This window comes from Ochotona curzoniae, unplaced genomic scaffold, assembly GCF_017591425.1.
Source record: "Ochotona curzoniae isolate NIBS_2020 unplaced genomic scaffold, NIBS_Ocur_1.0 contig_4502, whole genome shotgun sequence".
Classification (NCBI taxonomy): domain Eukaryota; kingdom Metazoa; phylum Chordata; class Mammalia; order Lagomorpha; family Ochotonidae; genus Ochotona; species Ochotona curzoniae.
The window spans coordinates 1,237,738-1,249,743 of NW_024466308.1; the positions used below are offsets into that span (position 1 = coordinate 1,237,738).

At 65.2% G+C, this 12,006-nt stretch overlaps 1 protein-coding gene across 2 annotated transcripts; it reads right to left on the minus strand.

Annotated features, from left to right (window-relative positions):
* Positions 1–3,846: 3,846 nt before the first annotated feature.
* ARMC6 (armadillo repeat containing 6) lies at positions 3,847–10,458 on the minus strand. 2 transcript variants are annotated; one of them, XM_040986214.1, is made up of 7 exons: positions 9,944–10,458; positions 9,381–9,463; positions 7,320–7,890; positions 5,599–5,757; positions 5,165–5,322; positions 4,866–5,003; positions 3,847–4,499 (listed from the first exon to the last, which is right to left on the minus strand). In XM_040986214.1, the coding sequence occupies exons 1-7, from the start codon at positions 10,062–10,064 to the stop codon at positions 4,287–4,289; spliced, it is 1,443 nt and encodes a 480-aa protein (XP_040842148.1). In that variant the 5' UTR covers positions 10,065–10,458; the 3' UTR covers positions 3,847–4,286. The 2 variants fall into 2 exon arrangements, with proteins under 2 accessions (XP_040842148.1, XP_040842149.1); XM_040986215.1 differs by having other exon boundaries at positions 5,165–5,296; positions 5,612–5,757; positions 9,944–10,454.
* Positions 10,459–12,006: the final 1,548 nt, after the last annotated feature.

Genomic DNA, 12,006 nt, shown 5'->3' on the forward strand with positions numbered 1-12,006 from the left:
CTCGCGCAGCCCGGCGCGCGCGCGCCAAGGGACGGCCCACGCCGCCAGCCCATTGGCCGCTCTCTGGCGGAGACGCTCGGGATTGGCCAACACGCCGTCGACGGGCAGCCTCGCCAGCCAACTGCTGAGAAGGAGAGGCGGGATTTGACCAGGAGCCCCCGGCATAGGGGCGGACCTTGCGAGGTCCCGGGAGGCAGAGACCTAGAGGCGGGATCGGATTGGAGCGCGGGTGGGAAACGGACAGCTCTGCCGACCAATCGCTGACGGGAAGGAAGGCGGTGCTTGGGGGGCGGCGCTGAAGCGAAAGGAACGGAGGGAGTAGCCCGGGGAGCCTCGATGATTGGCTGCGACGTCCGAGACGGACAGGCAGGAGGGCGAATCGCAGCAGCCGTTGGGCTGGAGCGCGCAAGGTGCAGTTTGGCCGCTTTGGTGCAGGAGGCTCCGGACGTGGCCTCGGCCGCCTGGTCACAACCTGCCCTTTAGCACGCTGACCATGAACTTGGCCCGCCACGGCTGGACTCTTGGCTAATGTTCCATCCCCGTCCTCCCAACCTCTGGCCCTCCTGTGAAGTGACAGCGAGAGCAGGGGGCAGGTCCTGGCCTCTCCCTGAGGACAGGGCAAGGGGCACTGCCCCTCCAGGCGTGGATCGAAGGCAGGGGGGCAGCCTCGGGGCGCGTGCCCAGTGTCCCCGGCTGGTCACTGGTTCAAGCAAAGTGGGGCCCATCCGCCTTGGGTAAAGGCTGCTTTCCTTAGCGGGGTGGGAATTCACAGCCCAGCTGTCCTGCGTCCCAGGCGGCCTGCGGGGCGCGGTGCCCCGGCCTTGCTGCTCGGGTCTGTGCTGTGCCCACCCCAGCAACCGCCACCCCGTTGTCGGACATGCCGGGTGCCCTCCCTTTATCTTCACCGAGGGCAGTAGGTGGCAAGAGTGGGTTGAGATGTTCCCAGTACAGGCCAGTTGGGGCTGGTGCAGATCAAGTTAAGCTGAGGGAGGGCAGGACGGGGCTGAGCCAGGCTCACATTTCAGGACGGTGCAAACCGCGCCACCCCCACCCCTTCCTCCAGCCCCAGGACTCTGCTTGATCCAGCTTTGCACCCTGAGAGTCACCGGACTTCTTGGGCTCCCACGGGACCCCCCCAGCCCTACACCCTCCCCCACAGCAACGTGTCCGGATCCCCTTTATGCCCTTCAGAGACTGGGAACCCGAGAGCCATACCCACTGCACAGACGGGCAAGCTGAGTCTCTCCTGGTGGAAGGGCCCCACGCAGGGCTGGGCAACTTGCAACCCACTAGCTCTTGCCTGCTGCTGGACACACACACACACACACACACACACACACACACGCACACACCCCTTCCCAGGCACAACAGGTGTGTTCATGAAACAAACAGCACGCGTACCATGTGGTAAGCGGCTTGGCTCAGCAGTGAAGATCCGGCTCTGAGATTACACACGGCACACCCTGAGCGGGGTCTGCGGTGGGCGACCCCAGGGGAGCTCCTGGCTTCAGCCAGGCCACTGTGGGGCATGGGCGGAGGGCACCGGCTAGCGGGCACGCTCTGTCCTTCTCTCTCGCAAGCTCTAGGACACTTTTCACAGTCGTGTTACGCCTGGACAAGGACCAGCTTCAGGCGCGGGGGCACCTGTGAGGCCCCAGGGCAGGGGAGGGCCCTTTAGCCTCGGGAAGGCGCTGCTGTGCTCCGTGTGGGCAGTGCCAACTGGGGCAGGGGTCAGGCGGATGCTGGGCTGCTGCACCCGGTAGTGCCAGAGGCGCAGGCCGGGCTCTGGCTCCTGTTGGCTGGTCAAGCAGGCTGGCACCGGCCAGCTGCCTACCAGCAATGCCAGGAGCGAAGCTCTGTGGGTGGGCGGGCCTGGGATTTGGGCTTTCCTCCACGAAGCATGTGACCCTGACTGACCCTGCTGGGGGCGGGGAGGACAGGCAGAGACAAAGGTGCCAGCAGAGAGGCCAGCACGCCGTTGGGCCTGGGGGGGGTCAAGGTCGACGAGGCTGGGGTCTCAAGAGAAGGGCAACGGTGACCCCTCTGCCAAGCCTCAGGTCGGGGTGGTCTTCCTCGGCTTCCAAGGCCTCCCGGGTCTGCACGCTCCCCGTCCCCGTGGGCTCCCAACCCCCCATGTCATCCACAGGGAGCTTCCAAGAAGATGGCAAGCGTCCCGCGAGCCAGATCCCACGCAGCAGCAGGTGCCACCGCGTCCAGATGGCACAGCTCCCAGCAGGGGGAGGGCATGCGAGCGGGGGAGTGACATGGGCCGAGCCTGAGGCCCCACGCAGCCCGCGGCTCCCATACGCTGGGGTGGGCAGCAACGATAAGGCAGGGCTGCCCAGCAGAGCTGGCTGCTGGCTGGGAGCCCGGGGCTGATGCGCAGCAGCTGTGAGACTGACAGCTGCCACGCTAAGCTCGGGCAGGAATGCTGGCGGGGGCTAGAAGCCAGCCTGCAGGGGTGTACCCTTTGGGTGGGGTCAGGGGGCCGAGGTGGCAAAGACAGGGGGAACCCCTTGAGATGAGCTAAGGCCTGAGCCTTGGGGGGGACAGCCGGGAGCAGGTGCTCCCAGCAAGGCCCTGGGGGTCAGGGTGCGCTGGGAGGCCAGTGCGATTGGAACAGGCAGTGTGGGGAGCTGTGGGGGGGAAGGGCAGGCCAGGTCTGGATGGCAGGGAGAGGCAGGGTGAGGCGAGGCCAGGGACTGTCTGGGCCTGCTCCTCCAGCTTCCCTGGAGACAGCCCAGAGTACCCAATCCCTGGGTGACGGACGGCTGAAGATACCCAGGAGGAGTGCCCAAGGACACACACACACACACGGGGGACCCAGCTCTCCAGGCAGGAGACCACCCCACATCTGCCCCAGCGGCCCCTGCAGGGCCAGGGGAGCGGGTCAGAGGTTTGCACACCCTCTGGTCTGGCAGGGAGGGTGGCGCTTGCAGAAGCCGCCCCCTGCCCTGCGTCCCCTCGCAGGGGAGTCAGGCAAGAGCACGGCCAGCGCCCCCTGCAGGGCCAGCCGAGACAGGAGAGGACTCCAGGCACGGGCGGCTGGGGACGGCCCCACCAGGGACGCCGAGGCGGCTGTGACGGGGACTGAAGTGGGACAGCTGGGGTCTACACTGCCGCCGCCGCTGAGGGGGCGGGCGAGTGAAGTGAGGAACAGGGGGTCAGCGGAGGAGACCCATGCTACACGTGGGGGACCGGAAGAGGCTCTGAGATTTCCCTGAGCAGGCCCAGCTTTTACAGCTACTTGGGGAGTGAATCGATGAATAGAAAATCTCTAAGTCTTTCTAAATCTTAAAAAAAAAGGAAAAAAAGGGGGGGGATTTATGTAGGGATTTCTGTGTTTTTTTTTTTTTTTTTTTACAAAAAAGCCACTTTTAAAAAAGAGTATTTTTTAGTATATATATTTGTTTTTTTGAACATTACAGTTGGGGTGGGGAGAGACTGAAGTTTTCTACCCATCGGTTCAGGCCCAAATTGCCCCATGGGCCACAGCCAGGGGCTGGCCAGGAGCCAGGAGCCTCTCCCAGTCTCCCACGCGGGTGCAGGGTCCCCAGGCTTTGGGCCGTCCTCCACTGCTTTCCCAGGCCACAGGCAGGGAGCTGGGTGGGAAGTGGAGCAGCCGGGACTCGAACTAGTGCTTGCATGACATACCACCAAAGCAAGTGGCAGTTTAACCTACTAGACCACAATTCTGACCCTCAATCTTGTCACTACGTTTTGCATAAACTTCCCACAGTCCCAAGGTCCATCGCAGACATGTCCAAAGCCGCCCGACTTCCCACGGCCACCCCGCAACCTCCCCCAGTGTCCGCCTTGGGCCCACGGCCAAGCACGCCTCCACTGTCCATCCTGTGGTCTTTTATTATCAGGCCCTGCGGCCTGCCTGGTCCCCAGAAACACACAGCCCGTGTGCCTGGTTTCCTGGCCGGCACAACAACCCGTGTGCCGGAGAGGCGTGGAGGTCTGAATGGCTGTGTGGGGAGCAGGTGCCGGGACCCCAGTCCAGCCAGCCGGCCAGCCGGCCCTGCTCCAAGACTGGCCCACAACAGGCTGAACTCGGTAGAGTGGCAGGGCAGCGGCGGGGGTGCCCTCTGCCTGCAGAAAAGGAGGAGCAGGGCCCTGGGGGAGGAGGTGGGTGGCTGCTTCCGCCCCAGAGACGCCCCCAAAATGCTGTTACCTGCTTCCTGCCAGGGCACCTTGCGCCACGCAAGGGGCAGAGTTAGTGGATCCCTTGTGGTCCCACCCCGAGCCAGGGTCGGGGCTGGGGTTGGGGGTGGCGCCGGTCACTGCGCCAGGTCCCCCTTCTGGCCGGTCCACAGCTCGCGCAGCTCCACGCGGCAGCCCAGGTCCCGCAGGGCGGCCTTGGCCACGTCCTCGCAGTCACGGTGGGCCGCCCGGGCCTGCGCGATGAGAGCCTCGGCGCCCAGCTCCAGGATGGGCTTGCAGAAGGCCTGGCTGCGGGCCACCAGGTTGCGGATCAGCATACAGGCCTGTTTCTGCAGCAGTGTGTGAAAGTGGGGGGTCAGACGTTGGGAACCCGCACCCTGACAGCCTAACGCCAAGGGCGTAGGGACAGGGGTGCCCAGGGGAGGCCCCCTGCTCCCACGCCAAGTTCTCAGCAGCCCTGGAGGGAGACAAGCTCAGGCAGCACCCGGGGCTGCCCCATCCAGCCTGACACCAGCTGTGCGGCAAGCCCGGGGGGGGGGCCCTGTGGGCCACGGCTGAGCTGCCGCAGGGCCTTGGGGTCCACAGTCAAAGGCCACTGTCCTCTGGAATGGGCCCAGCATTCATCCCGGCCAGGGAAGAGACTCAGGTGACCACCTGAGGCGCCAATGCCCCCCTTGAGCCGAGGCCAGACGCACCTGCACGCCGACCTCCTGGGGGTGCGTCTTCATGGCCCGCAGGGCCGCCAGGGCCCCGCCGCCCTCCACAATGACCCGACAGTTCTCCGGCTTGCGCAGGGCCAGGACGCACAGGGCCGCACAGCTCTGCTCACACACCTGAGGCAGGGCCGGGGACAGGGCACAGCTGAGGCCTCCGCCTCCTCGGAGTGTCAAACCCCAGAACAGCCCGACGGCACCATTCCCGGGACACCCAAGGCCACGGCCGGCCTGACGGAGGGGAAGTGTGCCATCCACCCCAGCCCCGCCAAGGCTGGTACCTGGGGGCTGGCCAGGTGCCGGGTCATGGCAGCCACGATGGAGTCGGTGCCGCCCGCACGGACAATGGCGTCCTTCACGTCATCGTTGCCCGCAATGGCCCGCAGTGCACTCAGCACCTGCTTCACCAGGTCCTGCGCACAGGCCAGGGCGCGGTCAGCTGCAGGTGGCGGGGGCACCCTTCCCCGTGGCTTGCTGGGTGCTGGGTTGGGAGGGGAGCTCAAAGGGCAGGGGTCGCGAGTCATGACCGTGGGGTGACGACTCGCTGCGCAGAGGGAGGCAGGCGTGGTGTGGAGGTGGACCCAGGGCCGTTTGGACCATCTGACTGCCCCCGTTGTGCTTGCTGGGGGCACGTAGGGTGGGCTTGTCGGGTTGCTGGCCAGGACTGGGGCAGAGAAAGGACAGGTGGAATTGGGGCGGGGAGTGGGGTATGAACGGGGAGGCCCCACCTGGTGCTCGCTGCAGTTGGCCAGCAGGGTGACCAGCACGGCCAGGCCCCCGAGGTCCACGATCTCCTGGCAGAACTCGTTGCGGACGGCCAGGCGGGCCAGGGTACTGCACAGCTCGCCCAGGACGCCAGGGTTGTCAGGGAACGCTGGGGGGCACAGGGGCACTCACTGCTGAAGCAGCTGTCTCCTGGGGGGGAGCTGGAGGGGTGGTCTACGACAGCACGGGGGAAGACGCCAGGGACCACTGGGGGCTGCCAGGAGGCGTGGGGTCCTGCTCCTCACCGGGGTGTTAGCAGGGAGCTGGACTGGAAGCGGCACGGCCAGCACACCAACCAGCATACTGTGGGACGCCGGGTGGCAAGCGGCAGCTTTACGTGCAATGCCACAGCATCCAGCCCCAGCTGTCTCAGGTCCAGCTTCCGGCCCCTGACCAAGGCTGTGGTGGCCATGCGGCCATTTAGAACGCGAGCCAGTGCATGGACGATCCCCAGCTTTCGTTTTCTTACGGCAATTCTGCCTTTCAAATCAATCAATCGGCAGGTGAAAGCTGGCGAAACGAAGGCCCGTGCCTCCGGCCGCACTCAGCTGCTGGTGGACACGGGCGGGGGGCGGGATACTGGGGAGTCCATCACGAACCTGGGGGGACGTGCCGTGGGATCATGGGTCATCGGGGGTCACTGTCCACTACGGCCTTCACGTCAACATGGCCGAGGACAGGGGGTGGGGTCTCTGGTGAGCTGATGGCCTGCAGGGCGGAGCCCGAGAGAACGCCCATGGGGTCTGGCGGGTGGGAGAGGCGAGTGAGGACCTGCCCTGCAGCCCCTTCAGAGGGGGAGACAGAGAGCAAGATCTTCCACCCACTGCTTCACTCCCCAAGTGACCACACGGCCGGAGCTGAGCTGATCCGAAGCCAGGAGCCAGGAGCCTCCTCTGAGTCTCCCACACGGGTGCAGGGTCCCCAGGCTTTGGGCCATCCTCCACTGCTTTCCCAGGCCACAGGCAGGGAGCTGGATGGGAAGCAGGGCTGCTGGGATTAGAACCAGAGCCCACATGGGATCCCGGCATGTGTAAGGCAAGGACTTTGGCTGCCAGGCTACTGTGCCAGGGACCCACCCGATGTTAAGAGCCACGTCCCCAGTCTGGGCATGGTGATGTGGCACAGCACATGAAGCTGCTGCCCCTGACCCTGGCGTCTCATGGCTGCTGGTTCAAGTCCCGGCGGCTGTACTTCCTAACCAGCTCCCTGCTAAGGCACTGGGAGAGCCAAAACAAGAGACCCCAAGTGTTTGGACCCCTGAGCCCCCATGGAAGACCCGGATGAGGCTCCAACTCTGGCCTGGCCCAGGGTGGCCAGGGTGGCCATTGGGGAAGTGAACCAGTGGATGGAAGATGGCAAAAAAAAAAAAACCCACTGTGCAGTTTTTCTTGTTTGATTTTTAAAGCCTTCGTCCACATGTGCACACTTCATCGCACACGTTCTGTGAGCTGAACCTTGGCCAGGCCTTCTCGGTCGGCTGCGCTGGACAGAGCAGGCAGTTCCAGAGCCTTCGGCCAGTAGGGGGGCCACGCAAGTTAGACTAGGCAGGGAAGGGAGTGGGGGCTGGAGCCAGCTGTGCCTGAAGCAGTCTCACATCCTGACTCACTTGTGCCAGGCTCACCCGCCGACGCCCCCGTTTCCCAGGCCGCCTTCCCGGCTGCCCCCTCCTACCTTTAGCGGCCTCGATGAGGACCTTCAAGCCCTGGTTCTCCTGCACGATCATCTTGGCGTGGTCGTGGGCGTGGCCGAAGGGCACCCGGATGTCGTCGTCGAAGGTCATGACACGCAGGGCCCAGCAGGCCTCCCTGACCACGTCGGCGTGGCGGCCGTGCCGGGCGACGGCCTCGGTGAGCAGGGGCAGCACGCCGGCCTTCACCAGGCCCTGCCGGTTGTGCTCGTGTTTGAGGCAGGCGTGGCGCACGCAGCGGAGCCCGGAGCACGTCAGGTCGGCCGCGTCGGCGTGCCGGGCCAGCGTGGTCACCAGCAGCTGCAGACCCTGGGGGTCCAGCAGGTCGGGCTGGCCGTCGGTCAGGGACGAGAGGGCGTTGAGGGCCGGGAGCACGAGGCCGGGGTCGCCGGCAGCCAGCTTCCAGGCGGCCAGGATGACGGGGTACGCCCCGTGCTGGGCTGCCAAGAAGTGGCTACCCTTGTGCGCTCTGCAGTGCTCACAGAAACGGGCGAGCTGGGCTGCCGCCTCCTGTGGCCGCGAGAGGGTCACCGACTCCTGCAGGTCGTCCAGGGCCTGCGACACACGGGACAGACCTCGGCATTACTCGGTGCGCGGAATAATGGCGGCCAGCTCCAGCCCGGCCCCTGTGCCTTTCGGAGCCTCGGACGTCAGAGGCCACAGAGGCGGTGGGGAAAGAAGGGACCACCGATTTCAGCGTCTACGAGCACCAGGGGCAGAACAGCGTCCCTGCGGAGCCCAGCCAGCCAGGCCGACTCGAGCTGGGCGCACCTCTGCTCGTCAGCACGTGGGCGTCACCAGCCGACACTCGAGAAGGACGCACGAGGCCGCCTCCCTCATACCTCATCCTTCACAAGTCTGCTCTTCACAAATATTTACACAGCAACCCCCAAACCAGACCCCCCGATGCTGCTGACGGAGCCCCAGTCCCAGCTCTAAGCCACAGGCGAGAAAAGCAGTGCAGTGGAGGCTTGGGAACGGACATGGCTGCGGCAGACCAGTCCAGCGTGGGCACGTTCAAGCGCATGACGCTGGCACTAACCAGGAACCAGAGAAGCCCCTAGCCTGGAGCCCAGGCGCCTGTGTGTGGGCTGGCACCCCCTGGGAAGGGTGGGGTGTCACGAGGAGTGCTATCAGCTTGAATGACCGGGATCTGTGGTTCTAACCGAGCAACCGCTAAGGCACAGACCAACGACATACGCCGTGCTCTATCGGGCAAATGCGCTGTCTGGTGCCGGCATCCCATTGTGGGCGCTAGTTCGAGTCCCGGCTGCCCCACTTCCCATCCAGCTCCCTGCCTGTGGCCTGGGAAAGCAGTGGAGGACGGCCCACAGCCTTGGGACCCTGCACCCGCGTGGGAGACCGGGGGGAGGCTCCGGGCTCAACCCTGGCTACTGTGGCTATGTGGAGAGTGAACCAGCAGACGGAAGATCTCTCTGTCTCTCCCCTTCTCATTAACTTTTCCAATTAAATACATCTTTCTAATTTTTTTTTCTTTCTTTTCTTTCTGTAATTTCCATCGTCAACCCTGGGAGGCAGCAAGCCGTGGCCAATCGGCGCTTGGGGCTCTGTGACCCGGGTGGGAGCCCCGTTTGTTGCTTCCGGCTTCTGCATCTGCCTTTCACGCCAGCAGAAAATGCTCTTTAACTTTCACTTTTGTCTGGCACCAACCCCCCACCTCCTGACTGCCACCCACCCGTCTCCAGCAGGAGTCCTTAGACCCTGGCCCCCCAGCATCAAGTGAACCTGGAGGGCAGAGCCTGCTCCGGTCACAGGGTGAACGGGTGTGGTGGTCAGAGCCCTCTGACCCATGTCCCCCAAAAAGCTGTGCCACCCTCGGATGTGGGCTCAACGGTGGGGACATGCGGCAACCTCAAGCAGCAGGGCTGACACCTGCCCCTGCCAGGCTCTGCCCCCATCGCCCTGCTCTGCCCTGCCAGGCCCCACCCCACCACGCCCGTGCCCTGCCCACCCTCATGTAACACCCCGCCCCTGCCCTGCCCCTCTGGGATCCGAGGACCCCCCTCTGGCCCCAAAGCTCCCACCTTCAGGACATCGTGGGTGGGTTCCGTGAGCCCGTCCGCTGACACCTTGGGCGCCACCTTCACAATGTTGCTCAGGTCCACCCCTGCAGGGGACGAGGGGACAGCCACCTGCTGGGGTTGTGTCTTCTCCCCCACTGTAGGGGCCCCCACCAGCGCCCCTCACACCTGGGCTGGGCTGGGGCTGGCAGCTGCGTGCGGGGTGAGCCCATCCAGGATGTGGGGGTGCATTCTGCCTTGGGGGCGCAGAGAGGGGGACACCCCCTAGCCCATCAGGTACCTCCCACTGCCCAACAGCCCAGCCGCAGACTGGGGGTACAGGGAGGGCGTGGTTGGGGGGTGTGCACGCCCACTTCCCTGCCTGCTGAGGAGCCCCTTGGCTTTTCTGACACTGTGCCCGCACCCTGCAGGCGGCCCCCTCACAGCTGCTGTACTCCACCCGAGAAACATGGAGGCCCAGACAGGACAGGGTGGCCAAGCTGTCCAGGGCAGGGAGGGGATGAGGACCCCTCCTGGGCACCCAGCTGCTGTGCTGCCCACAGAAGGGCCCACCCTCACGGCCCTACCTTGGGATTCGAACTGCTCCACCGCCTCCCTCACGGCCTCCTCCGGCTCCATCTCGAATTCCTGGATGTTTTCACGCACGGCGGCGTCAAACGTCTCCTGGGCGATCCGCTTGGAGGCCATGGTGGCCGGCACCACGCGCGGGCGTCGGGCGCGCCGGCCGCCCCTCCACAGAGAACTTTCCCTCTCCGGAAATCTACCTTTCCAAGGAAAATTTAAAAAGAAATTTCAGCTACCTACCTGCCACACCCACCTTGGTTCTTCCATTCTTTCTCCCTCAGGGTGGGCAGGGGTCCCCCAGAGCAGTCAGGAGGTGGACCCCGGGGCTCAGGCACTTGGGGTGGGGTCCCTCGGTACCCCCACGCAGGAGAGCCGGGAAGACTTGCAGATGCTGTGGGCACAGCCAGCCAAAAAAAGAGCTTTTTTCCCTCTCTTTCCTTTCAAATCAAGAATCGACTCAAAGCCCACCGGCTTGTTCGCAGGGCGGAGGCCTCGGCGTCCATTCATTCATTTGCAACGTACACACACCCTGGCCGTCCTAGCCCCGGCTCCCCAACAGGCAGGCAGGTCACCCAAGTGATGGAATGCATGATACGTAAATAAACAAATGAATAAAATAAATACATAAAACGGACGCCGGGCAAACAGGGAGGGCACTTTGTATTCCCACGCCACCCGTTCCCCAAACGCAAGGGCGGCCGCCGGGCACGCGAGCCCGACGCCTGCGGCGCCCACCTTCTCCCCCTGGACACTGGGGTGAGGGGCGTCCACCTCACCTGGCCGCCACGTGGGGCGGGGGGACAAGCTGTCACGGCCGCCGCAGGACCCTTCCCGGCCGCCGTCGGCGCGCAGGCGCAGGGACGCCGCCGCACTCGGGGCGCCCCTGCTGCCCGCCTCGACCCCCGAGCTGAGGTCACTCCAAGCGCCTTCAAAACGTGAGCGAGGACAGCGAGGGCAGCGAGGGCAGCGAGGGCAGCGGGCTCGGGGTGCCCGGTTTCCCGCGCCGAGGAGGAAAAGGACCCGCCCCGAGCGCAGCAGGAAGCGGGGCCGCCCCGAGTGCGGAGCGGCGTGCGCCTGCGCGGCGGCAGGCAGCAGCGGCGCCGGCGTGCGCATGCGCCGCGCGGCGCTGCGGAGACGGTTGGCGTGCGGCCGTGCGCGGGCCCCGCCTCCCGGGGCGGCGGCGGCGGAGGCGCCCGAGGCGGCCGGGGTGGGGAGGCCGGGCCCGGCGGCCGGCGTGGGCGTCGGGGTGGTGTGCCCGGTCCCCTCGACCCCCGTCCCCCGACCCCCGTCCCCCGATCCCCGAACCCCGATCACCGATCCCCGACCCCCGACCCCCGACCCCCTGACAGGCAGGCTGGGCGAGGGGCCTGGCATGGCGGCACGGGGGGCTTGCGGACCGGGGAGCTTTTCCTTCTCGAAGGCCGGGGTGTGCGGGTCGTCCCCTTCGGGGTGACCTCCCCCCCAGGGACCCCAGCCCGGCACCCTGCTCTGACCCCCTCCTGCCATGTCACCTCCCCCCTGGGTGCAGAGCGACGACCCAGCCCGGGAGTCCGCCTGCCCGCTGCATCCCCAGCCCCATTGTGGGTGGAGTGACCCCCGGGTACCTGGGACCACCCTTTTCTTTAAAAAAAAAAATATTTTAGAGATCCCCAGCGAAGTAGTCCTTGCCTTACAGGCATCAGGATCCTACAAGGGCACTGGTTCTAATCCCGGCTGCTCCACTTCCCACCCTGTGCCTGGGAAAGCCGTGGAGGACGGCCCACAGCCTGGGGACCCTGCACCCACATGTCTGACTTTCTAATAAAAAAAAAAAAAAGACCAATTAAAAAGATTACTTGAATTGGAAAGACAGACTTACAGAGAGAGGAAGACAGATCTTCAATCTGCTGGTTCACTCCCCAAGTGGCCACAGCAGCTGGAGCTGAGTTGATCTGAAGCCAGGAGCCAGGAGCCTCTTCCGGGTCTCCCACGCAGGTGCAGGGTCCCCAGGCTGTGGGCCGTCCTCCACTGCTTTCCCAGGCCACAGGCAGGGAGCTGGGTGGGAAGTGGGGCAGCCGGGACTAGA

Bases quoted from the DNA above. Each gene is read 5' to 3' on its own strand.
- ARMC6 (XM_040986214.1), bottom strand. From the start codon at position 10,064: ATGGCCTCCAAGCGGATCGCCCAGGAGACGTTTGACGCCGCCGTGCGT. The intron at 5,758-7,319 runs GTAGGAGGGGGC...TGTGCCCCCCAG, and splicing joins CCTCATCGAGGCCGCTAAAG to CGTTCCCTGACAACCCTGGC. The intron at 4,500-4,865 runs GTGCGTCTGGCC...ACACTGCTGCAG, and splicing joins CCCAGGAGGTCGGCGTGCAG to AAACAGGCCTGTATGCTGAT.